This window comes from Anoplopoma fimbria, chromosome 19 (assembly GCF_027596085.1).
Source record: "Anoplopoma fimbria isolate UVic2021 breed Golden Eagle Sablefish chromosome 19, Afim_UVic_2022, whole genome shotgun sequence".
NCBI lineage: Eukaryota > Metazoa > Chordata > Actinopteri > Perciformes > Anoplopomatidae > Anoplopoma > Anoplopoma fimbria.
In genome coordinates, this window is record NC_072467.1 from 11,675,877 (window position 1) to 11,702,854 (window position 26,978).

General features: G+C 41.5%; 1 protein-coding gene across 1 annotated transcript in view; it reads right to left on the reverse strand.

The window, feature by feature from the left end:
- Positions 1-3,708: 3,708 nt before the first annotated feature.
- The window catches only part of si:ch211-212o1.2 (uncharacterized protein LOC492735 homolog), a 32,428-nt gene continuing 9,158 nt past the window's right edge, over positions 3,709-26,978 (reverse strand). The window contains exons 2-6 of the mRNA XM_054620360.1: positions 18,818-18,937; positions 18,450-18,541; positions 11,591-11,735; positions 6,995-7,207; positions 3,709-3,993 (exon numbers count right to left, since the gene is read on the reverse strand). Coding sequence (XP_054476335.1) covers positions 3,869-3,993; positions 6,995-7,207; positions 11,591-11,735; positions 18,450-18,541; positions 18,818-18,937 — 695 coding nt within the window. The 3' untranslated portion in view covers positions 3,709-3,868. The remainder of the gene's footprint in view (positions 3,994-6,994; positions 7,208-11,590; positions 11,736-18,449; positions 18,542-18,817; positions 18,938-26,978) is intronic.

Below are 26,978 nucleotides of genomic sequence, written 5' to 3' on the forward strand. Positions count from 1 at the left end.
TGTATGTTGTTACAGTTAGAACAAATGCAGAACTCGGAGAGGCTCAATTGATGGAGGAAAACCAAAAATGGCATGCTTAATTATTAATTTGATTGTTTTACCGATAATTGTACTGAATTTAGTGTCAATATCTATGTGACGGTCAGTCCACCTTTGGTCCAGACTGAGAACCAAACAGTCATGGTACCCAGAGGATGTACAGTTATGGTTCAGGGGAAATATCATAGCAACTTTTGGATGGATTGTCATGAAATATCAGTGACTAAAAATCCAAATTTAACATTTGTCAGTGTGACAGTTTTTGATTCAACTTTGTAGATTAAAGAGCTTTTTTCCCCAGTTAATTAAACTGCAGTTGTAATGTACAATTTAAACTAATTATAGAACATTTCAGGTAACAGTTCAGGTAACTCAGTTTTAAGGCAGCGGGGGAACGCTCTTAAGGTGAACCTGCTTGAAACTACACTACACTACTTCACGTAGTGGAGTAGCATGCAGTATTAATGCTGATTATATTTGTCTGCTTTCGGTGGTCAACACACTTAAACCAGGAAATCAAACGATTGACTACCTTCTTGCAGATAAATATTTAAGCGATATCTATCTTCTGTTTCACTTTCAATTTATTCACCTGTCTCTGACGTTCTCTTCCTCCTCTGCCTTCTAATTACCTTTCCTTCCCTCCTCCCCGGCCTCGACCCTGCCTCCGGCTCTCAGCAGGATTCAGAGGGGCCGCTGCAGCAGCTGCATCCCAACAGGGGCTCGACTTTCCGGGGAGGTGGCTATGGATGGTGAGACTCACTGAACCGTTCCCATGTCACATGGTCAGGGGTATAGAGCAGGACGAGGTGACCTTCTGACCTCTGCTGACGACTCCACATCCATCCATCCACCACATATATTTGACTGAGGACCTGGGATTAGTGAAAAGAATAATATAACCGGAGCAGAAACTTCAACCTTACACTAGAGGGTGCTGTTGGTTCAGCAGTGGCTTTTTACTAGTTTGTTGAATTTCTCGATTACACTTTATAGACACGGCATTAACCCGACACAAAAACATGAAAGATTGATGAAAAACACACATCCTTTAACCATATGTCCCCATTTTGTGTTCTCATTTTGTCTGCACATATTCTCAGATCAACAGGCCTCTTCTACACTCAAGCACAAATGGAAACCACATTAAAGCTACATGGTCGAGATAAATGAGACATCTCCAAACATTTGCAGTTCATAAACCTTTATTTAAGTCAAAGAGCAGATAAAAGCATTAAGGCAAGACGAGCAGCGAGCGTTGTGCTGCGAAATGGAACCTCAAATTTTAACTGTACAAGGCTTGATCCGTTCTTAAAAAAATAGAAAATTATAAAGCCAGAGAAAAACACATGAGCAAACAAGTGCAGGACACATTTTCAGACATTTACTCATTAAAACAATAAAGTACTCTTATTATTGACCTTCTGCGACTGAGTAGATTTTTAGCCTAAAATAAACTACGAGTTGAGCAGCTAGAATCTCTACAGTAAGTAACAGCCAACTAAAGTGCATGTGTCATTGTATGAAACATAAACAAAAATCTGAGATACATTATTTGCATCTTATAAGCAACTTGGTAACCAGCTTTTTCAGAAAATGTTTTCTTTTTTTTCCGGGGGTGTGCAATAAAATAAACACCCTTTTCATCTCCGTTTCACATCAGCTGACACAAACTGATGTAAAGAAAAATTGCCATGCGTATCCCTCTGATTTAGGTTTAGAGGTTTGTGACGCATTTCTTGTTGTTGTGTGTTTAGTATTTACAGTTGCAGTCAAATATGCAGCACAGTGGGGCAGACAGCGGCACCAATTAGTGCCTCACAGAACTGCTGACGAGATTTCTTTGTCTTTTCTACGAGAGGCTTTGGGATGTGAACGCAGTGATGGAACAAGATTTTTAAAATGGTTTGAACGACTGCATCTGTTCATGAAAGACTGCAAATGTTTATTTGAGGTACAAAATGGTTATCTGGTGAGAAATACATTTTTAAAAATGTGGATTTCCAAGCTCTTATAAGAATTTAAATTACTTGGAAGGTAATGGTCTAAATGCTTTGAACTGCATAAAAGCTGACTAAAAAGAAAATTCTAGTGATGCAGAATGAAGACGCTGGACTAGAAGGCAACAAGCTGTACTTTCCTGCCCAGAGTCGTCCAGTGTGGAGCTGAAAAAGCCAACGCTAACTACACACGTAGCACTCATTTTATAGCCTTTGGGGCAGCCGAAAGCATCCTCCAAGAAACGGAGCTTCTGCTCGGTAGATTTCCGTCTGCTGGCATTGCACAAGTACAGTAAGTAGAAACCACTGATGCCAAGAAGTCTCTGCTTCTGTCTGTGTCACTTTATGTTCAAACCGAGGAAAGAGACTTAAGTTTATGAATGAACATCAATCTGTCATGTAGACAGATTTTCTCCATTTCTTCTTAGTTTTTATATTTTGATAACATACACTGCCGAAAGAAAGAGTCCAACATCTTGGGAAATAAGCGTATTCTCTTTCTTGCTCTCTCCACTCTCACGACTGTACGTAAATATGATGCTACCGCCAGCAGCTGACAAGGTTAGCTTAGCACACAGACTGGAAACATGGGAAAAGAGCTAGCCTGGCTCTCCTCGAAGGTAACAAAATCTATAGTTTTGTACAAGCTAAACGGACAAGATTTAACGTATAAATTTGTGAGTTTTAGAGGGTGCTGGTAGGTGGATTTTGTTAACTTTGGAGAATCAGGCTCGCCTGCTTAACCTTCTAAACCGCCAGTTACAAGTTCAGCTGTGTCCCTTTTCTGTCTGTCGAGAAAGACGGAAATCTGACCACACTGTAGCTTTCATTTTGAGTGGACAGCTCTTCACAAAAAATGTTATATACAAAGTGACAAGGTAAACGTCTTGCTGCCTTTTAAATTTACACGAAAGTGCAAAAAGATGCTAAAAATTCAAAACTCATCCGTATTAAAGTGAAATAAAGCTTCTAAATAAACCTCCTTGTAATGGCTTTTTACTGATCGGATTTCTTTTAGTAAATAAGTTCATTTAGAAGCTTTAATACATTTAGAGGTGTATTACTAATTATACAAAAAAAAAAACACCTGGACTGCTCCGTCTTTCTGTACAAAAATATCAATGAGATAGTCTACGGTATATTAGTGCTAAAAGTTTCTATGGAAGCTACAGTATGTATTTTATCAAACCTTTTGTCCTTCAAAAGTCTTGTATTGCCTGTGAAGATCATCAAGCACAGGCACAACAGAGTGGAGTTATAACGGTCTAAATGTATCATCACAATCATCACATTTTCACCTTCTTGTGTATAACAGCCGTGATAATCTAAAGAGAATGGTGAATTTTCTGGGATGGGCCAAAAACAAAAAGACAAGAAGAAATAGAAAAGACTGAACATTTGACTTTCAAACTTGTTTGTATATGTGTGTGTGTGTGTGTTCATGTGTAAGAAGCTGCCTCCAACAGGCAGCGCTGTGTCACTCCTGGAGAGCCCAACCTCCAGAAACCTCCTACACCGACACATCTCATTGGTTATACAGGACTACAAGCTGATTGGCTACTACAGCAGAGTTCTAATGTTTTCACCTCATAAGTGTGAAGCTTGTCTTACTACAGACTCCAGCGCAGACAGAAATCACTAGAACCATCTTTGATTTCTTTTGCAAACACAGTTTCTTTGAAAGTTTGCTCCTTAGCAGAAAAGCAAGAAACTCAAAGACATGAGTAAAATGTATGTGTATGTGTGTGTATGTTTTCCCAATCCATCCCTGTCCCTAGGTGTTTTCATCAGCTCCAACTGTCCATCCATCCGTCCGTGTGTTTGTGTGTTTATCTGTCGGTCTTCTTGGCCCATGCCAGGTCATCTGATCGTGGTTTGTGCCCTGTAAGTCCTTTGATCAATTGCTCCATTCGTCTCCAGAAGCCCAGCTGGTCCAGGGGATAGTTACACCAACCTGGGATGTGAGGAAACGTGGAGGAAGAGATAGAAAGAAAAAAAGCAGAAGAGGAGAGTCAGCATGTTGGAGAAGGGAGGAGAGGATTAGAGAGAAAGAAGTAAAAGAGTAAGAAGGAACTGGACCAACGTGGTGGACAGACAGACAGACAGACGCACATCGCCATCTGTACAGCCACACCGTTAGCCTGGCTTATTCTAAGCCAATAAATCAAACAATTATTATAAAATGACAAAGCTCATTCTTTATTTCTTTCTACCTCAAGTCAAATTTATACAAAGACCTGATGTATGAGCCTCAGCGATTCAGACAGTTCAATCCATATTCTTAGAGCCCTGAAGGGATTTTGCTACTGTATTAAGATATTTGTTTTGTCTGTGGCCCCACCCACTGCTCCAGCAGCACCCACAGGGCGAACACTGGCTCCTGTTCACCAACAATCCTTTCTCCAACGCTTCCAGCATCAAGCTTTCCCCTCCTCCCCTTTCCTTCCAAATATCAATCATCTTCCTATTCTTTTATGCTTTATGTCAGATTTCCCTCCTCTGTCTTTAACTTCCTCCTCCCTCCATTATCTTCTTTCTTTGCCTCCTTTAACCGCGGATGGACTGATCCTCAGTCCTTCCATCCAACCTCCTGTCCCACTCTCATCATCATATGCAGACTAGATTTTAGGGGGGCGGTGGAGGGATGAGTGTAGTCTCCCTTGATATGTCCTTAGCCCCTTTTAACACAGGATATATATATATATATATATATATATATATATATATATTTGCACTTGCTCACAGGCACACACACATTGTCAGATTCTTCCTTCTTTTACATTACTTGAATCTACTGTATATTAAAGGTAAATACATTAATGTATGTATGGCTGCATGCCAAAGTAGATTTACATGTACACATGACAGTCTGTGTACATACTGCTCACGCACACACACACACACACACACACACACACACACACACACACACACACACACACACACACACACACACACACACACACACACACACACACACAGACAACGAACATGAAGCATCACTGCTTCAGAGGGAGCCAACACTGACATTTAAGATAAGAGGCCTTTTTACTATTATTACAGAGGACACACACATATACACAACCTGCACATTTGCATGCAGAGTAAAGCACTTGCATAAATGCTGTTTTACTCTTTTAATCCGACGAAGTCACTTACACAAGCGCACAAATGCAGAAATAAAAATAGATGTCAGACGCACAAGCGCGCACACACCAGCAAGAAGCAAATAGAGACATCTGCATGAGCTGTGTGTACTTACAAGCTACCCTTGTCTGATGCTCACACACTACCACCCATGATGTGTTTGAATAGGGTGCATGCTATAGCTGCGGGGATATATATATGTGTGTGTGTGTGTGTGTGTGTGTGTGTGTGTGTGTGTGTGTGTGTGTGTGTGTGTGTGTGTGTGTGTGTGTGCGTGTCCCTCCAGTGACCCTCTCTCTGCAAGAAGACAGTAAAACAGTGAAGCTGCCAGAGGTTTTGTTTGATTTCACTTTTTCATTCCCTCAATCTCCTGTTCTTCCATTTCTTCTTCTTTACACACACACTCCTCCATTTCTTACCCTCCTAATCCCTACTTCCTACGCGCCTTCTCCTCGCCCTCCTGCTCTCTCCCCTCCCTTCCTCCCTCTCCTGTCCTCCATCCCCCCTCTGCCTGTGAAGTCCTATTTGTTAGAACAGACAGCAGGTTAGCATTAAATATACATGGGGATTGTCAGCCGGTGGCGCACACAAAGGCAGCTAGGCGGGCCCCAGTGGAATCCTAGCTCGGCCCAGGCAGCCAGGCTAGGGGGAGGGAGGGGGAGCGGGTGGGCCGCCGTCGTCCCCCGTGGGCCCCGACCGCCAACAACCCACCTACCACCAGACACACAGGTTAGAAACCGAGGAGGAGGTCAAAAAGACTTGTACACACACAGATGCTCCACTATGCAGATGTGTGTGCTTCGCAAACACACACTTTCCCTGTGACACCCCCCCTCAACTTGCACACACACATCTGTCGTCCGCAGGGGCGCAGGGTGACGTACAGGCTGATTCCCCCTTGTGTATCCTCCCTCTCCGCTCTCCCTCCCTCTCACCCAGATGCACACAGAATACTGAATGTGGATCTGTTACGGAGAGGCCTGGTGTCTCTGAAGACACACGCGCACGCAAAACAGAACATTTTCTTTTAGTTATTTATACGAAGCCGACAGACAGACAGACGCGGCCGCCATCTTGTCTCAATCTGCAGAGAATTCTAAGTGAAATTATTCTGGAGTCATCAGCTTCAATTATGGCAAACTAAAATGGAAGCCCACAACATACACACTGATAAATAAAATCAATAAATTGTTGAATAAGCAATCAAAATTCACATTATACACATTCTGTCCTTCAGTGCCTTGATGCTGTGATGGAGGCAAAATTAAAAGAAATAACTTTTGGGGTTGTTTTGTATACAGAGGTTCTTTACAAGGACATTACCCCTCTGCTTTCATATAATAACTGGGATGGTGATAGGCATGGTCGAAGACAAAAAAACTCTTTCTGAGAGACCAGCAAACAATTTGCATAGATTAGAAAAATGGTCACATGAATAGATTCATGTTGTGCACTAGAGGTTGACCATATGTTTGTAAAAGTTCGTAAATATAACCTTGGTTCTGTCTCTCAGACGAGGCTTAAATAATCCAGCCTAACATGTTGTTATCAAGGTAAAATTATCCTTTTTCCAGCTGATATGTTTTTGGGAAATCATTGGTAGGATTTGCTCCTGGTTCAATTAGTCTGTTAAAAATCAAAACAAGTATTTGATGTAATATTATTAATAAATCCCTTGTTGAAGTCCAGCCAGAGGCCATTGTTTCCGTGATGTAGTAAAATAATACCTCTAGTATGCTAAACTAAATATTTATCCGATAGAAGTGGCAGATACACTATTTACTCGTCATGACAACACCAGTTCTTACCTGTAGTAATGCAGTAATACGTCTCGTGTGGAGACACATGGTGGATGCGGTGATGTTTCCGTGGCAACACCAGATGCCAGTCCTGCAGCAGCGTGACCCAGCGCGGGAGGCCGAAGTAGGAGTGGCTCCACTTATGAATCTGATTGGTCAGCGTCACGAAGACGGCCAGGGCGAAGACGTAGCAGTCCCAAGGATAGGACGCCGCCAAGGCCTCTGAAAGGTGACGGGAGACAGAGAGACATTTATACACAGAGAGAGACAGAGAGAATGAAGTTAATAGAATAATTGATCAAACTGTTTAGTGTAATGAAGAGGGCCAGCATGAAGGCGTAGTACTCCCACAGAGAGGATGCTGGCGGGAGCCACGGAGAGATGCAGAGACTGAGGGGGGAGGATGAGGAACGAGGGGGGAGAGAAGACGTGGGGACGAGTGGCAGAGCAGAGGACAAAGATAGACAAGTAAGATGAGGACGAGAGGGTAAAATAGGCTGAAATGTAAAATAACAGTGACCGTCAAGATGTCTTCCAGAATCAGAGAGGCCAAATGGAGATCAGTCATCTGACATCAATGTATTTGACTGTTTTTTATCACAGTTCAATCGCATCGGCACCGCAGGCATCAAGAGGAAGATTTTAGGCAGTTAGTCTGGGGTGAGACAATTCAGCCCGCTACGCCTCAGTGCCATCACAAAAAGAAATCAGTCTCTACACTCTGTCTGTTCTTTATTGAGCAAGTAAAAGTCCCACTGATGTTCAAATGGAACTATGAATCATCACCCCCATCACCTTTTAATATTTAAACAACTTCTGCATTCCCACTCTTATGCTCTGAAGAGCTACACATCACTCCTACAGTGGCGTCCTGGGACTGGACAGTATGTGTGCGGTGTTTTTATGTGATATTCAGATGAAGGTGTAGTTGGAGTTCAGATGGAGGCTGGGGAAAAGATAGAAAGTCACACTGAAATTTGGAGTGCATCTCTTTTTAATGTGAAGAATTTGAAAAGAGGAACTAGGGCTGTGACTTTACACAATTGTAAACAATTTTAAACAACTGGATTCAAAGCTGTAAGCAAGTTGAAAGAAAGGTAGATTAATTTCATTGGGGGAGGGACTAATGGAAAATCTTTAATTCAGTGTAATGTTATCGGTTTTACAGGGAATAAAGGATTGAGATTTTGTGAAAAAAAAGTAGAAAATAAATGTTTTTGTTCTCAATTTATGTGTACAATTCCATGAATTCTCAAATAATGACAATGTCTTTTAAATAGGGCTTGGCAATATATCAGTAATATATCAATATCGTGATATGAGACAAGATATCGTCTTACATTTTGGATAAAGTAATATCATAATATGGCATGAGTGTTGACTGTGGTTTTAAAGGCTACATTACAGTATTTTCTGAACTAACCAGACTGTTTTAGTTGTCCTTTTATTTGCCTTTACCCATTTAGTCATTATATCCCCATTACAGTGAATTATTTATAAAAAGTTTGAATATTTTGTAAAAGCACCAACTGTCAACCCTGAAATAAAGTCGCTGTATTGATATTGAGGTATTTGGTCAAAAATATTGTCATACTTGATTTTTTTCCACATTGACCTGGCTCTACTTTTAATGACTTATTACATTTCTACTTTAAATTTGGTGTTGACAAGGTGCATATGTGTAACTTATCTTGTTTGTTGAGCTTGTGTTGCTTTTTGTTACTATGCATTTGTTTTAATGGATACCAAGAAATTGCAGAGGAAAATTAGCTTGAAGCTATCTTTGGTACAGTACTTAAAATTGTAAAATTTCAGCTTAATATTGTACATGGTAGTTTTCAAATTAAATAATAAATTCAGTTAGAAACATCCCTGTGTTATGAATTGTTTCAATTCACATTTCCATCAGTTCAAGAGCCATAATCCCTTTTCTTCTTTTTGAAAGCTTTTACTGTGAAATGGTCACAAAGTGAACAAAAGGGTTCCACGCTGCAAAATGTTTATATTGTCTTCATGATGGCAGGAGGAGCCACAGTTGACACTACAACCAACTGTTTGGTGAGCGACGTCTGGACGTTCAGTGGAAATATTTACACACAGAAATAAACTGTAAATCTGATCAGAGATGAAATGCTTATTTTGTTGATGTATACACATTATTAAGAATTGAATGTAACCAAGAAAATTTACCAGACCACAAATTTGAAGTACTTTGAAGTACTACATTTCAGTGGAAAATGTTTTCCAGTATGTTTTCAATCCAGTTTGTTTAATTGGTGTCTGTAGTTACTGGTTCTTTTATAAATTATGATTTTACAGAACCAAATATATGATGATTTTATGAAATATGATGCATTGTTCTATATTGGACAACCCAACAAGATATAAAGGTGTTAAAATTAACTTATCGCAACCAACTATAAGAGTCAAATCCTGCTTACACATTTAAGCATCAGTAAATATTAAACCTGTGAAATAAAATTAATATTATATTTCCTTTTGGTGTGTATTACTTATTTTATTACTTCTTAGCTACAGTGGTCAAGCTCAGAGTGTGCCAAGCTATACTGAAAGAGTCAGATAACTTTTTTCTGTCTTTTCAAACATTGCAAAAATGTAACTAAGAGCATCTTTCTCAGCTGGGCATTAGTATCTAATTACATTTCCAAAAAGCAGAATTAGCCCCAAAGCTATAGAAAGAGTTAGTGACTGGTTTCAGGGAAGTAAATGTTCCTATTCAGTGTTGATGTGATCTGACAGGTGACAAACATGTCAGGACTCATACAAAGGAGCAGCTGAGTGCAACAATTTTCTAAATATCATGCATGAAAACAGTCTGAAATGAAGCTACAGTTGTTTCCATTTGAAAAGAATTTGGATTCAGAAGTCCCCAGCTTTTTGTGTCGCATGGCTAACTCTTGTTATTCACTTGAGTCCTTCTGTCGCTATGACTTACAGCTGTCCTCTCTCCGTCCGCCTCCATCCCTCGTTCCCTCTCTTTGGTTAAAACAGCGATCTCTTGACCCCCGTTCAAGTGCAGACATGACAGCTGGAGATGTCGCCTCGCGGCTTTCAGCTTTCCCCGTCTGCCTCCGTCTCTGTCTTTGTCTGGTGACCGCTTGACACCGCGAGGAGCTTGACATGACAGGTGTAGATGTCATCTTACCGCTACATGACCCTCCACCACCCCAAAACCCCCCACGCTCTCCCGCTCCCTCTCTTCTCCTTGCACTCTCACCCTCCATCTCAAACTCTTAGCGGTGACCTCTTAAGGTGCAGACATGACAGGTGTAGATGTCACCGCGGCTCTCCCTGTGTCCGACTCGTGACCTCTTGACTACCTGCTGTGTGTGACATGACAGGTGTGGATGTCACCTACAGGTGAACCTCACTACTTTTCTCTCCCCTCTAATCTTCTCTCCCTTTCTCAACCCCCAGGTCTCCTCCGTTTTCTCCTTTTTTCCCATTTCTTTATGTATGAAATCCTTTTCATTCTTTCCATTTCTATAGGAATTTTCTCATGTGATTAAATATGTTTATATGGAGAACTTTTATACAATATTTTCACTAAAAACTACATCTTTACTTATATTTTTCTTTGCCATATTACTCTCCTCCATGACTTTTCTACAGAGTGCTGCACAAGTACAGCATGAAATAAATGTTTGAAGGTATCACTGCAAACCAAATGTCTAGAAACTGAAGTGACACAAAACATGTTAAAATATGAAAGATAATTATTTCTCTTGTTTAGCAATCATTGAATTCTGACAGAAAAATCCTACTGTAAAAGTGATATTCATCAACATTAAAAGTTTCTTACAAAGTTGGGTTCATCATTTCTTTCCACTGTGACGTAGTATCACTTGGTTAAAGTGGTAGGATGGTGGCCTTTTTGTTGGCAGATTATTCTATCTTTGAGTACATAGACATCTTATTTATTCACAACAGCGGACAAAGCATATGTCCGCTGCTTGTAAGCAGCTAAACCCCATTAAACCTCAGCTAACTCCCCTCCTCTCCACCCATCAGTGACCTTTCTGCTCAAGTTGAAGTGCAGACATTACGGGTGGAGATGTCCCCTCCTCAATAACAGGTTTCTCCGTTTCTCCTGCTGATCTTCCTCCTCCTGTCCCGCCCCTCCTGCCCTGCACTCGTAAGGTCAGTGCACATGATTACCTGCATAACTGCCCCATGCTTTCCCACAACCAGTGGACACACTTCAGCCAGAGTCTGTGCTACCTCCTGCATCCGGCAGCACTAAGTCACTGCTTCGCTTTGTTAGACACTGTTAAACTGACCTTCTAACTTACATTCACAGGTACGCAAGTATGTTAGCAGTGTTTTATAGGTGGGAAGCCGGTGAGGGATCTCATCCATGTTGCTGAACTTGTGATTCCCACTGCTTTGTTGCAGAGAGGGTGAGACCTTGCTGGAGAGCTCAAACCCCCGCACGTGTTAAACTCCCATGCTTCTCAATCACAGGTGATAGCAATGTGAATGAGAAAATATATAGCATACAGGATACAAAAAAAGATTAACTAGTTATGTGCTACATAGCCAGTAGTGGAGAGTATTGTGTGTGTGTTCCTGTGCGTATGCTACCTGGTGTGTATGTGAGGAACTTGTAGGCCATGTGAGCCAGCGGTAGGATGGGGATCATACAGTTGTCGCCATTGGTTTCAATGAAGTTGTGGCGCGTGATGGCGGTTGGGTCGATGTGGTGCTCCCTGAATGGACGGATAAATGCCTGCAGAGAGAAAGGGAGAGGGAGAGAGAGAGAGAGAGAAATTATATAATTAAATTAAGAAATGAATACTTTCTGTAATTCCCTCCAGCTTCTCAAGCAGACTTATGTGATAGATATTTATTGAGATGAGCGATTCTCATTAGCCAATCATGAGGTTTTTTTGACCCACAGCATTTTGAATTGAGTTTGCTTAATTGAAATGGACAGCACTGAAATGTCACTCCTGCATTCAATAATAACTTATTCATTGTTAATTTAATTCCTCTACTGTTCATCTATTTCCCAGTCTACAGGCTGGAAAACAAAACACAGAGTTGTATAAATACTGAAACAACACCTAATCTTTTACAGTTATATTTTTAAATCATTGTACACCAGAAAATGTTTCCTATACATCATATATGTGTAATTGGCTGAATATTCTATGAAAATCAAGATCAATCAATCTTTCAACTTAATTTGAATTCAGTTTAAATCAGAAGACAAAACAAAATCTAGAAACCATTGTTTACAGTCTTTACGCAAATGCAGTTCAAATGCACACACACACACACACACACACACACACACACACACACACACACACACACACACACACACACACAGACACACACACACACACACACACACACACACACCACGACTCAGCGTGCCCAGCAGCCCATACAACCCCAAAGCTCATATCCAGCATCCTAATAAACCGTAGAACAGCAGTCAGCCTGCGCAGAGAAACACCCGTACACATAAATGACCCATGGACGCCACACAAAGCCTCAACAAATGTGAGCTTCAAACCCACACCAACACACACACACACACATGCTCGCAAAGCCCACCTGCCCAGCGCAGCGGCAGACACCTGTCTGTGAGAGCATGGGGGTCTCAAATGAAAGACTGAATCTGAATCTCAGAAGCACAAAAGAGGACAAAAAGAGTCACACACACACACACACACACACACACACACACACACACACACACACACACACGATAAGGTAATTTATTTCCCTCTGTGGAAAAAGCAAGGAAAAAAAAGGTAGGTTTGCATCTGTATTTCGACAGTGCGCATGTGTGTGTGTGTGTGTGTGTGTGTGTGTGTGTGTGCTTGGAGCCATGGAAGCATCAGCATGAGAACTCATTATTGTCGTGTTAGCTTTTCGAGCCAATCACACACGCCTATCAGCGCAAACATCATTGGTAGGTGCCGTTGCAAACACAGAAACTATCTGTTGATATCTTCACAATTATGTTCCCATCTCCTCTCCCCCACCTGTCCTCTCCCATCACCCCCCCCTCCCCTCGCCGCAGCCCTCAGCCAGATGAAAGGCCGGCTAAGCCACGGAGGTCGTGCCGAGCAGGGCGGCATCGGCGCTCCCCGTTAACGGCAGGCCTCCGGTCGCTGCGTGTCCTCTAATCCCACACCGTTTAACGGCCCCGCCTCGCACGACGTCCGTTAATCACCAGCTCACATCACCCATCGCCCCAGCAACCAGCGCTGTCCCACTGGTTGAACGGACACGCCCTTCCACCGCCTTCTATTTTTTTTTTTTTTTTGTGTCCTTCCGACCTTTATGCTGTATTTTCATGTCACTTTTTGTTGGTTTTCTCTTTTTACCACATATTTCCATCTATGCAGTCTCCTTTTTTTCCCTTCTGGCCTTTAATAGGGAACTGATTTAAGTCATTCAATTACATCTTCTTCAACGCGCTTCTCATTCTCATTAGAGAGAATCATTAAAGAATACATGTTTGTTAGAGATGTATCAAAAAAGACAGAGGGAAAATGACATAAGGAGGAAGGTATTGATGCTTTTAAAAATATTGCAGAGGAGGAACAGACAGATAAGAAGGATCTTCAAACCTGTATCCCTAAACTGTAAGCACATCTGGCAAATTTCAATGTGGATTGAGCATCATTGGGAACTAATGAGCGTGACTTTGTCCTCAAAATGGTGTCATTAGAGGACTGCTAAATCCTTGTTGATTCAATTAAAGCTCAACGACATGGCAAAGACAAAAAACACAGCATGTCCCAAAGCTTCGTTAAGGAATAGTTCTGAACACAACTGGGAGAATGTAGGGCACTTTTTAAGAAAGTGGTGCAGTTTTAGCACTGGGGAGTGAAAAAGGCTTTTATGGATTTAAATCAAAGCAAATCATTGTTGTAAAATTCAGAGTGAAGAGCATTAGGATTGTTCAGTATGGGAGAGGTTTACGTACAGTATAACTTTGAGGTATAACGACATCACCTTCCAATAAAGGGATGTTGATGTTGGTGACAAAAAAGGCATTTTGTGAATATTGTATTTTTTTACAATGTGCTCACTAATCCTATACATACCAGAATGACTGTTTGTTCATTTAGCCTTTTACACACCAGAGTAGTGTACAAAGACAGAAATCCAGGAATCCTGTAATTTTAAGAGAATTATGTTATTTAGACCATCAACAGAAAAAAATACTTGGTTGTTTTAGTTATTTTTCAAGCAAAATTAAAAACATTCCTCGCGATTCACACAGTTAGCTTTACAAATACTAGTCATTAATTTCATACATCATCATCATCATCATCATCGTAATCTGCGTTAATACTAGTCATTCTGCGGCAGTGAGCAGAAGGTTAAACAGGCCCTATTATGCTATTTTCCGGGTGCATATTTTTATCTCAATTTACAGTTACAACATGTTTACATGCGTTAATGCTCATAATCCGCCTTGTTTTTCTCATCCTGACTGTCCTGCAGCACCTCTTCTCACCTTCTCTCTGAAATGCTCCGTTGTAGCGCTTGCTCCTCCCTCCAGAAAGCAAAGTCTGCCCTGATTGGTCAGCTAGCCCGCTCTGTTGTGATTGGTCAATGTTTCACATTTCAAAAAACTACCTCCGGAGCATGACAAATGGAAGTCTGGTCACAATAGGATTGGAACCTGGGCCTCCTGGGTGAAAGACTGCTTTCATAACCACTACACCATGGTAGTTGAGGTATTCAGCTCCGTCTGTCTTTTTTTGTTTGAAGGCGGGCCAAACTAGCCGGAGAGCTTTATGTCACTTCCGTAACATTATGACCTCATAAAGTTACGGAAGTGAAGGAGAGAATTAAATTGGGCCGTTTCAGGCAGCTCAGAAGCTTCTGAGGGGGAGGTAACTCCTTTTAGGCGTGGACTTCAGGTTTTACACTCTACGGACTTTTTAAATGTAAAAATCTCTGAAACATTGCTGATATTGTCAGACTCTCTTTTTGATAAGTCTGTCTTCCTTTTTGTGTTGCTTTGCGGCGTAGAGAGTTGTTGCCAATGCTGGAAAGGCAACTTTTCCCTGCAGGATATCTCATCTGTATTTGTATAACAGCCAATAGTAACACCGTCTGTCTTAATTGATCTAGGGGTTGGCCAAAGTCTCTCCTTAAAGGCTAGATTTTCTAGAGCTAAAATCTAAAAACAGAACATAAGGAGGAGCAGAAGTCATGGTTTCTCTCTGACCACTTGAATTACAACAGGCTGAAAGGTTGTTGGGACATTTAGGCCCAATGATGCCAAAAACATACTTATAAAAGGTTTTGTGAAAAGGTGAATCAGTGCAAATTTTTGGTTTACTACCTTTGTACAAATAATAAAAGAGGTATTTTGACAATTTTTCTTCATGAGCATTTTGTTTGGTACAGCAATTATTTGCTATATATTTTGGCAATATTATTTTTTATTTCATTTTATGTTTCCATCTTAACTTTTTTTATGTGCCAATGCTCATACAAATAGAACATATTAAATGTCCCTCTTGTGACCTTGTTGGCCAAATTCTCCCTTGGATCCTGGAGACGATACTGGCCGTACTGGGCCAATGACTTTGACGGATAGAAAATGCAGTTTCCAGTGGCAGCTGTTACTGCTCTGTGTCCTCCTCTGCTGGAAATATTATTTATGATACTGTGACAGCGGACTCTTCACTGTTAGGTATCCCCTTATGGTGAAGTTATGGAGGGCAGGAGTCCATATGTGCAGACAAGGTGTTCTATGTCTGCATTAATGGTTCTACATGTTGGCTATAGTACAATCTGAGCAACGCCTTTAAAGAGGTCTTTACAAATGGGAACACTGAACAAAGAAATAACAGACACATGGACATTGTTTCTTCTACATTTGTAACCGTCCCCACTATTAGCCTCAGGTGTTCGCCATCGTGCTCCTCTTTGATATTCAAACTAACCTTAACTGGGAGCACACGCCTGCTTTATTCTCAGTCTAAAAAATACACAAAGACATAAACACACTCTCACACACTCTCTCACACACACATACTTTATTTTCCACTAGCCTATTGCTATCCCTCTGTTCTCCGCAAAGGTCCATTCTTCTCTTCCAGTGAAAGTCTTTATTAGAAGTCTCCTACAGTTTCCGACACACCATGCAAATCTGTGGCTGCCGCAGTGCCTTTGGTCCCAGTAACTACCCCAAACCGCAATAAACGCCACACAATAAATAAACATCAAACCACATAGTACCTTCAGCAAACAAAAAAATAGGAACACAGGGATTGGAAAAATCATTGTTTAGAGTCTACTAAGGGTACAATGCATGTAAAATAAAATGTGTTGTTATCTAGATAAAAAAATGTGGCAACAAAACAACCCCAAAACATACGATTCAGAGTTACACACATAGTGATTTGATACCATGATAGAACTCATAGCCTGGCATAAAATATTACCTTAAAGCTCAATCAACATCAAGCAAAAAGAACGACATTAATCATTTGAATCAGACTAAACAGGCTGTCAATAATGTGCTATCTAGAGCCACTTAGTGGGACTTATTTCAAAGCTGTGATTATGAAGCCTGAAATGGAATATTAATATTTTAGAGTGATGAATACAACTCATTATTCAGGTGTTAACAGTAATTGTGTTTTGCTCCGCATTTACAAACTGCTTTTAAGTAAATTCAGTCAAGGCTATTTTTTATTTGAAATTCTCTGAAATCTGTAACTGCCTCCTCCTTTAAATACCTTAAGTTCCTGTCAGATTACAGATTGTCATTCATGGATCATGTTTGCAGTGAAAGAACAATAACACCCGGTGTTCGATTTTTGCACATTATTGACAAATCTGTGGTATTCTTTAATTTATACCATTATGCGTCACCCTCTTCCGTCACATTTTCCACCAGTGTCAAATAACAGCCAAGCGCATTATTAAGTTTCTTATAGTTCTTCTTAAGTTTTTAGAAACTACAAGTGATCTATTTAAGTGGGTTACACCATTAAAACGTAATACATGTCTGAGCCAATAAAGCCTTAAATATTAGTAATGTGTGAATGGGTTGTAGCACATACAACCAAAGGCAATCAACTCAAACAGGAAGTCACTGTAGCATCACAAACTGATTAATATCTTCCAAAATTGCAATTTGTAACATTTAGTAATTAGATTTTTTTTCCCGAATTGTAGTAGTGTGAGGATCATGCAACAGATTGCATCAATTGTAATTAAACATTAAATATTATTACAACAATGTTGTCTGAACAATGATGAAAAATGAGTTCAGCATAAATGGAAACTATTGTCTTAATTAGAATGCATAAAACCCACATGAGCTCGAACTTTTCCACTAATTAATTATCAATGAATATTAAATAAATCAAAGAAAGACGAAATACACACCCACTGAGCTCTCATACCATCAATCACAACAAAGTTCACATGAACCAATCTGCAATCTGCACCTGATCACACTGATTTTAATTGGCTGAAATGAGGATAACCTTTACTTTAATTGGCTGTGGGAAAAGGGGGCAAAAAGTGTGTGTGCATTAATGTAGGCGATTTATTTTAATGTGAGAATTAAGTGTATGTGCATCCATCTTCATACACGCCTACACACATATGTGCATGCATGTCTTCTGGCACTGTATGGTGAGAGGTTGTAGAGGTTCAAGGTGAGGCCATTCACAGCATGTGTCCACGTGGGTGTGTGCATTTGGGACCCTGGACATTACGGTCTACAGGGAGATCCCTCTGTGACACACTGACATTTAATTTCCGGGTCTCTGTAGCCCATAATTCACTGGGTCACAGAAATGTTTGATTTTAATCTCATATATTCTTCAAAGAAATTGAAGATTTTGTTTTGACAAAACTTCCAACAACGGAAAATCCCATTTAGCTGCAAGACACTCTGTGTTTGAAAAAGTAAAGCATAAACTAGTACCAAATGTCCACAAGCAAGTGACTTTTTGTTTTCCAAAAAATGAAAATAAATTGTTCATCTCCTATTGTTTGTATGTCTGTGGTGGCTACCCAATTAATTTGCATGGCACATTATCTATACGATTTAACATGTATTGAAAAGCCTCAAAATATGCAGAAAGAAAAGGTACTTCTTGCTGAACATGCAGTTACATTAGCAGCTAAATTAATTGGCTGTAATTGACCAGGATGTATTTGTCAAAATAAACCTGATCCAGGGAGGTCGAATAGAATTGCAGACTGATCGTAGCAACAACACAACAGCAATTGTTACATTGGCCCAAAATGTTTACCTCATTTCTAGGGCTGTTATCAATGTGTCAGTTCAGTTGTGGCGTGATATGAATGATTTCAGGAGAAAGTGAGGAACATGAGGCTTTAATTTGTAATGTACTTAATTGATGGCAAATGACTAGAAGCTGTTTTAATGCAGACTAGACGGTCAGGCTGTGTGTTTATATGTATGCGTGCTCACCTTCCCAATAACAGGGATGTCCACAGATCCCCAGGTGTCCGCCCCCCAGTGTACCATCCCCGATGCAAAGTCTGCCGTCACTATTCCTAGGACTGGCACATGACCACACAAAGAGAGAGAGAATAGACAAAAACATAGGAATAACATATGTTGTTATTAGATGTGCAAACCAACACCAAAACATAATTTCAAAAACGTGTTACCTCACGTTGACGAGAGTAATGATTTGGGACTCGACTGGTTTATTTAGAAAAATAATTTCCAACATTTATAAATCAAATATACCTATATTTAAAAAGAGCCCTGTGGTAACAGTGATGGGTAGTTGTTAAGTTATATCTTTACAGTTTTTTTGCCGCTCAGCTCACCGATGCCGAGGATGATCTTGTAGATGTGAGCGGTGGAGAAGTGCAGGAGGAGGAAGGAGAAGTTGATGATGAAAAGGAAGAGGCACAGAATCACACACACCCACTCCTGGAGCCGCTTACCTGAAAAAAGGACAACACAAAGGACAAGAAAAACACATTTATTTTTCTTACATGCATACAACAACACACACAAAATAAAAAATATAAAAAGATTTGCATTTTCTGTTTCCCAGCATTATCAAAATACAGATTTCATTGTTGGGTACTGTGCACTGGTTATAATTGAGGAGAAGAAGCTGAAGGAGAGAGTGGAAACGCTAAGAAGTCGAGGGTGTTCGGCTCTGCTGAGTCGTATTAATGACCCGGTTGAGGTCCCTGCTACCGCTGGGAGAACAACTCACTCCTTACCGAGGGTCAAAGGACCATTCGCCCAACAATGACTGTGTGTGTGTGTCCAGGGTGTTAATATGTAATCAGTCAGATGAAGACAAGTGTACTCCAGGCTGAGGGGTCACGACCTCTCCAATGTGAAACACCAACGCTGACGCAGCACCGAGCCCACATGGACACACACACACACACACACACACACACACACACACACACACACACACACACACACACACACACACACACACACACACAGGCTGTTTCTGGTGGGAGGTCGGCCTCTGCAGAGACAAGGCCAAACTCAAAGGTCAGCAGTATTAACTAAAGGACAGAGGAGGTGGGAGTAAAACTACTCGTACTCTAAACTCGCAAATCAGCAATTTTATGAAAGAGATGGGAGGGTCAAACTCGAAACCCTTCAGTCACACAACCCTGAATATTAGAGACACTAAATTATTAAAACACACACACACACACACATTGTTCATCTAATATGGCAGAGCACCATATCTTACTGCAGGGTTTTTACTTTCACAATGTATTCCGTCTTCCAATCTTTGATTTGTATCTTTATTTACTTTTTATTTACTTACCTTCAGGAAATTTGACAACAGAATATCTCCCCTACTTGCAGAAATGAGCTATAGGAAGTACAAATATAAACTACCGCTGTTCTATTTCTAAATCACTTTCTTTTGTTCTTTGCCTCCCATCACCCCTTCTCCTAATCCTCTTTCTTTGCCAGTCAAATTTGCTTTTAAAACTTTAATGTCTTCAGATCCTGACGTATCACACAGCATTAGCAGCCTATAAGATATTCATGACAGATTTTTTTTAATAAAGCACACAGGCCTGTGAGTGAGTGCGCCTATAGACCTGTGCGACTATGAATATGCTATCAGCCTCTCATAAGGCCGGGATTGAAGTGGTCATGGGAGATTTAAAATATGTGATTATGGATATTTTAAGGATGATCAAATGTGACCCTTCACCTTCTAAAAATAGATGGTATCAAAGTTGTGGAGAGACAGATGGCTAATGCAAGTGTAGACTGAAGTTCAGCTTCTCAATGAGTTTGACTTTCATGAAGCTCTGTAGTTTCAGCTATTGATTGTAGTTGGAGGTGGCACATTTTCAGGCAGTGGTTCTGAGTCTAACAAAACAAATTATACAGGGCATATTAAGCAAATTAATTTGATTATGTGGACCCCGCTCATAGGACCCCATTAAACACTGGCCTGAATTCTACCAATATTGCATTATTTTGTTGCCATAAAAAAAATACAGTACAGAGATTTTGAGGTTAATTCAAAAGGTCAACTACTGACTAAGGCAATTGGACATTTGCAGGATTAAATGGAAGTTGATGCAATTAAAAAATATATAATAATTGGTTCTCTGTGACTGTGGCACACTGAAGGACCAAGTTAGTACGCAGCAGTCCTGGAAAAGGAGACCTTTCTTTCCAAGGAAAACTGGCATTAGTCACATCAGACAATTAAAACACTATTGGCTTTTCTCAGATTTGCTTGTCCGAGGTCCAGTGAAAAGACTTAACGTGTTTACATCATATAGTCCAGGTAATGTGTTTTCACTCCAAACAGCCTTAAGTCCATATTGAGGTTAAGTGGAGCGCAATTGGCTCTGTTGTCTCCGAGCTTCATGTGACACCATTTTCAACACTTTGTCCCACGACACACGCATGCACACAACACACACACACACACACACACACACACACACACACACACACACACACACACACACACACACACACACACACACACACACACACACACACACACACACACACAGCTCAAGGGAACAGTACACCAAAATCTACTCTCTCCAACTTTTCTCACTGCGTCTGCACCCACACACACTCAACGTACATGTGAGCGCTCACACAGAATGATGCTCCAACTGATGGATTTCCCAACACATTCTCACACACATACACAAATTCAGACACTTCATCTCCGTCACGTACACACACACACACATGAGGTGCAGGGCCGTGGAGCAGTGGGGCGGCTGTCAGGTGATGTGCGTCAGTCCTTGGATCCTCCGGCTCCCTGGTGAGGGGAAGAAAACTAGGACAGGCCTCCGCAGAGCGCACACACACACACTCTCTCTCTCTCTCACACACTCACACACACACACACACACACACACACACACACACACACACACACACACACACACACACACACACATAAGCCCTTGTCCCTCAGGCCATGGCATTGCTGGATATCACACACAGCTACAGACACACACACACATAAACAGCCTCTACAAGCATGTACGTATGGACGGACATATGCCAGCATGTTTGAACACACACCTGACCTGCCTTCACTTGGCATACAATCACCCAAATTTAAGACATAGATGTAGACAGACGCAAGCACACACACACACACACACACACACACACACACACACACACACACACACACACACACACACACACACACACACACACATCTACACACACATCTACACACACTCATAGGGCCAGAGGAGCGCACTCATTAATATCATTCTGACAACAACTGGCTCACTGGCAACCTCTCTGCCATCGCTCACCCAACAGCATCCCCCGCCTGTGGGCGTGCACGCGGGTGTGCACGGGGATTTAACCTGGGCGGAGCCGGGGAGGGGAACGAGGGGTGCTAATAGGCTGAAATTAATCAACGCCGGCTGATTCGCTGTCTGGGGAATGAGTGGCGGGCAGCAGGCAGGCGGGCAGGCAACACGTCCTGAATACTAATGGACTGATGGAGACAGAAACCTCTTTACCTCTCTCTGCTGTTTGTCAGGTAAAAAGGAAATACGTTGAGGGAGGAGTGTTAAAATATACATACAGTATGAGCAATTTCAACCTAGAGAAATTGAGATTGATGACGGATGAAAGTAAATACCCAAGATGAGCGGAAACAGCATGGGGCCAAATTGTGAGCATCAGTAGAATGATCTAGTCTGCAAAAATTCAAAGCAACATTATTTGATATGACCAAAAAATCAACCTCTGTGTGACAAACAGTATCACTTCCTTTCGCAAACACCACTGTATTTGCTGCTCCTAAATGAGAAAATATTTGGACTAAACCTGAAGTGCTAGAATAAGACAAAGATGCCTGTTCAACAACAACAAAAAAAAGAATAGCAGAGTGAGGCCTTCTCCACACTAAGCCGGATAAATTTGAAACCACATCTGTTCCTTCCTGTCCGTTTGACCCATCATCCACGTAAAACTGGAGCAGGAAGAGATTTATCCGTTTTCTTATGTTCGGAAAATCTGCACAAAGTGCACTGAAGTGGCCCAATTTCTATGATGTTTTCTGCCCCAAAAAATTACATATTAAGTGAATCATTGGTAAATCACCTGTCCACATACTGTACCTTTATTTATATTCGGACAGGCCACAACTGAAGTGTTGTGAGAGAATAGTTGGACATTACACTGTATTTCAAAGTGCACACAGATGTGCACATGTAGTGACCACTTGTACTGCAACCATGAAGTGTGGAAGTAGAGGAACTGTAGAACACAATGTGAAACACAATAACGCCAGGAAAAACAATAGAAAATCTGAAGAAATAAAAAATATATGTGCATATGCCGCAGTGTATTCTGGGAAACTTCCCCAACTTGCCTGCTCCTGTTGCTCTATCTTACTCAGTTTTCCATTACCTGTACTACCACACTTACGGTATGCCAGAAAAGGCTTTAGAAGGTCCCAATACGTCAAATACAGTATGTTAAACTACGGGGATGTTCTACTGCATCTGTTCACATTTTTGCAATATGTAAGCCAGCATGCTCTTCTGGCTGTTCTGACCCACAATCCTCTGTGAAGCGGATATATGAGCAAGTTGGTCAAAGTTTAAGGTGCCATGTTATGACGACGAAGTACAGTATGTCCCAAATGAATGCGTACTGCATGCAACAGTATGTACTTTGAAAAGGCAGCTGCAGTGTGAACTAAAAGTAAAAAAGAAAATGAGTGATGTCGTCTGTGATGTTTTCCATCTTTATTTCATTTTTTTTGCTACTGACAGTAGCTACACACACATGCTTTTATAAATAATGTCATTATGATTGACTGAATCATCCTTAAAAAGGAGGCACAACGCTAATCTGCAAATAAAGAAATCGGTGAACTGACCTGAGGTGGGTTTATCCTTCACTAGGACTCACTAGGAGTGACCTCTGCTATACGAATGTATGTGTCACTGTATACAGCTATAATCTGTCAATAGTTCTCCACCAACAAAGATATATTCCCACGTTAAAGTTTGAGAAGCATATCCTATCCTAAAAACAACCTACAAGAACCTCGGACAAAAAGAAAGTCTAACACTGTGAATACCGAGCCTCACAGCAGCTCTAAGACCGAGTCACATGCCTCGACCACGCCTTTTTGTTGCCTTTTCTCTTACATTTTGTCCCCGAGATAAACTGTGTTTACGAACACTTATTCATACTCATGTAAAGACTGCTTACACATTAGGCACTAATTCACAGAGGGTGATACTGTATGTACGAACAGAATGCAGACAGCTCTGCCACTCTTTTTATTCTCCCTTTCTCTTTCTGCGTCCCCTGGTTTGCTCTCTGTAGACTGTCTTCAGATGGGACCCGGGAGAGGGAGAGAAAGGGAGGGAGAGAGAGAGAGAAAGAGAGAGAGAGAGAAATGTGGGTGGTAAAAGTGGGTCACATGCTCAGAGAGAAAGGGAATGAAAGAGGGGGAGACGGCGAGCGACGAGGGAGAGAGACACTGAGAGGGAATGACAGTAACAGGGGAAGATGGGGTGAGAGAGAGAGAGAGGTAGAGAGCCACAAAGAGGGTGAGGGAGAGCGACAGGGGGGATGTGGGGGGGGTCGAATTCCCTTGTTCAGAAGGAGTGGATCAGTCACAGGCCGCTTTCCTTTCATCTGATCTCAGCGGACCCCGAAACCTGGGACACACACACACACACACACACACACACACACACACACACACACACACACACACACACACACACACACACACACACACAATAATAGTACACAACACAGGGACGCAAGCAAACACACACTCATCAGCACACACATACACACAAAACCAACATCAACACAGAGTACACAAACCACAGATGACGAAACAATACACACACACACACACACACACACACACACACACACACACACACACACACACACAGTATGTATGTCTTGATGTGGATGTGCACACACACAACACTGCCAGACAAACTTAATAAATCCATTACCCTGTAGATTCAACAGCAACAAAGAGAGGAATGTAGCAAATGAGATTCAATAACGGCATACCGACACAATGGCACACACACACACACACAGACAAACAGATGCATACATCTAGACACAATAACACTCACAAACACGTTTAAACCCACATGAGAGCCAGTGTAAGTGGGCCCTGCTCCAGCCTCCCTCCCTCCCTCCCATGTGGAGACACAAAAAAAGGATGGACAGATCCCATCATGTGTGTGTTTGTTCCTTTGTGTTAGAGTGTGTGTGCTGTATGCCATCATCTCATCTCCTGGGCTTTCTGCTACCACCATATTCATCTGCGGCCCTCATAAGGATAATTACACACACACACACACACACACACACACACACACACACACACACACACACACACACACACACACACACACACACACACACACACACACACACACACACACACACACACACTGTTCATCTCTGAAAATGCACAGTATTCCAGCTCCTCTCTTGCGTTGGTCAAGGTCAACAGTAAAAGCCTGCCTAGAAGGCTCGCCTAAAGCCATAACTGCAATGTGTGTGTATGTGTGTAAAGTGTGTGTACAGTGTGTTGGTGCCTGTGTCTGAATACGTGCGCACATCATTTATGTGTATGCGTGCTTTGTGTGGACAAGCAAAAAATCTGAATCATATCCATCTATTTAGGCAAAATATCTCTGTTCAAAGCATCCTGTGCCTTCAGACTTGTTGCAACCAAATGTTCCTACACACTCCATTAAACCAAGCTGCTAGAAATAAGACATGTTGCTGTTTAATCCACTGTAGTTACTTACTACTGTAGAAACAGTTGAATTTCATATTTGAATAAGATAAAAGTGCATCCACATCTGGGACAAGAAAAGTGACTCCCTTTGGAGACAGGACATTACGGCATTCATACACTACGTCAAATTCAGGATGCTGATTGGCTGGAAGGTGTGGTTTAAGTTTAAGCAGCATGACAGAATAACGCAGGTATTTGTTTGCAGTTCTACATAAAAAAAAATGTAACTATTGGAGACAGCAACGATGAGGTTTAGCTAAGAATCGTGGAGCTTCTGTTATTTGTCAAACCAAAAATCTACAACCCTGCCATTGAAAACAAAGTAATAAAGTAAGCTTGATTTCCAATATGTTGGACATTTGCAAGAATCTGGATGTCTAAATCAACTAACCACAGGAAGAAAGAGAGGACTTTCTGAGGTAACTAGCTGCAGCCTGCGGAGGTCTGAGGGATAGCTGCAGGGGGAAGAGAGAGAGAGAGAGAGAGAGAACGTGACACGGAAAATTAAGAGATGTGGACACGTTGCAGGTAAGACGGCTTGAGGGAAAGAGAGACAGCAATAGAGAGCTTACATGTACCTGTGTGTGTGTGTGTGTGTGTGTGTGTGTGTGTGTGTGTGTGTGTGTGTGTGTGTGTGTGTGTGTGTGTGTGTGTGTGTGTGTGTGTGTGACGGACTGCAAAATGGGGTCAGAGTAAGGAAACGCGTGTGTGTGTGTGTGAGAAAGCAAGAGTGCTTCATGTTATCTCCACTGTTTGGTGGCAGCATGCAAAGACATTCATTATTCTATTAGGGTTAATTATGTTCAAGATTTCAGAGAAATCCGTAAAATGCAGATACAAGTACAACAACCTGGAGTGTATTTCCCGTACATATCCTTTGGATTAGTAAGTTGTGCATTTTCACATTTCCTGCTGTATTAAACAAGACTGAAAAACTGTTATAAGCAGCAGTAGCCACGACGGTGCCAACTTCAGAAACAGCATCAGCCAAAACTTCAAGGAAGAAAAGTGAAATCCAGCGGTGAACCACATCAGAGAACTTATTCAAAGTTTTTTTAGAATTAAAGAAGGGAATTTCTTCTGTCTTTGCAATAAGACAAATCACTCGTACCTTTTGAGGAATTTTGCAGGAAAACTGAAACTGAATATGTTGGGGTCTCCTGTTGTCCACTGCAGCAAAACAAACTAGCAACTGTCCAAAAAAAGGCAGAGTGATAGGTAAGTAACTGTCAAATTATAACGATGTGTGATCGAGGCAACCAAGCAGCACCTGATTGGATATTTAACAAAGTGTTGGGTGTCTGCAGAGTCCAGACTTGAGGAAACAGAAACATTGTTCATAGAAAGAGAGAGTGTGAGAAGAAGTATGCTATGTATCATTCTTCTTACTGTAGTCCTCAATAATAGACAAACCAGGTCAGTAAAATACACACACAGACACACACACACACACGGCTACAATAGACAGTAACTGAATGGAGCAGATTAATCCATTGATTCTGCTGACTGTGCTAAAGTGCTCTCTGACCCACTCTGGTCGTACGCACACTGAGGTCACATGAACACACACGGAGGTCAAAGCCAAGAGCAGCCCATGTGACACACATGCTCGAATGGTTCCTGACCCCCTGACCTTCATGACCCTGGGGTCAGCAGTGAAGGGAGTCTGGTAGCGTGTGTGAGTG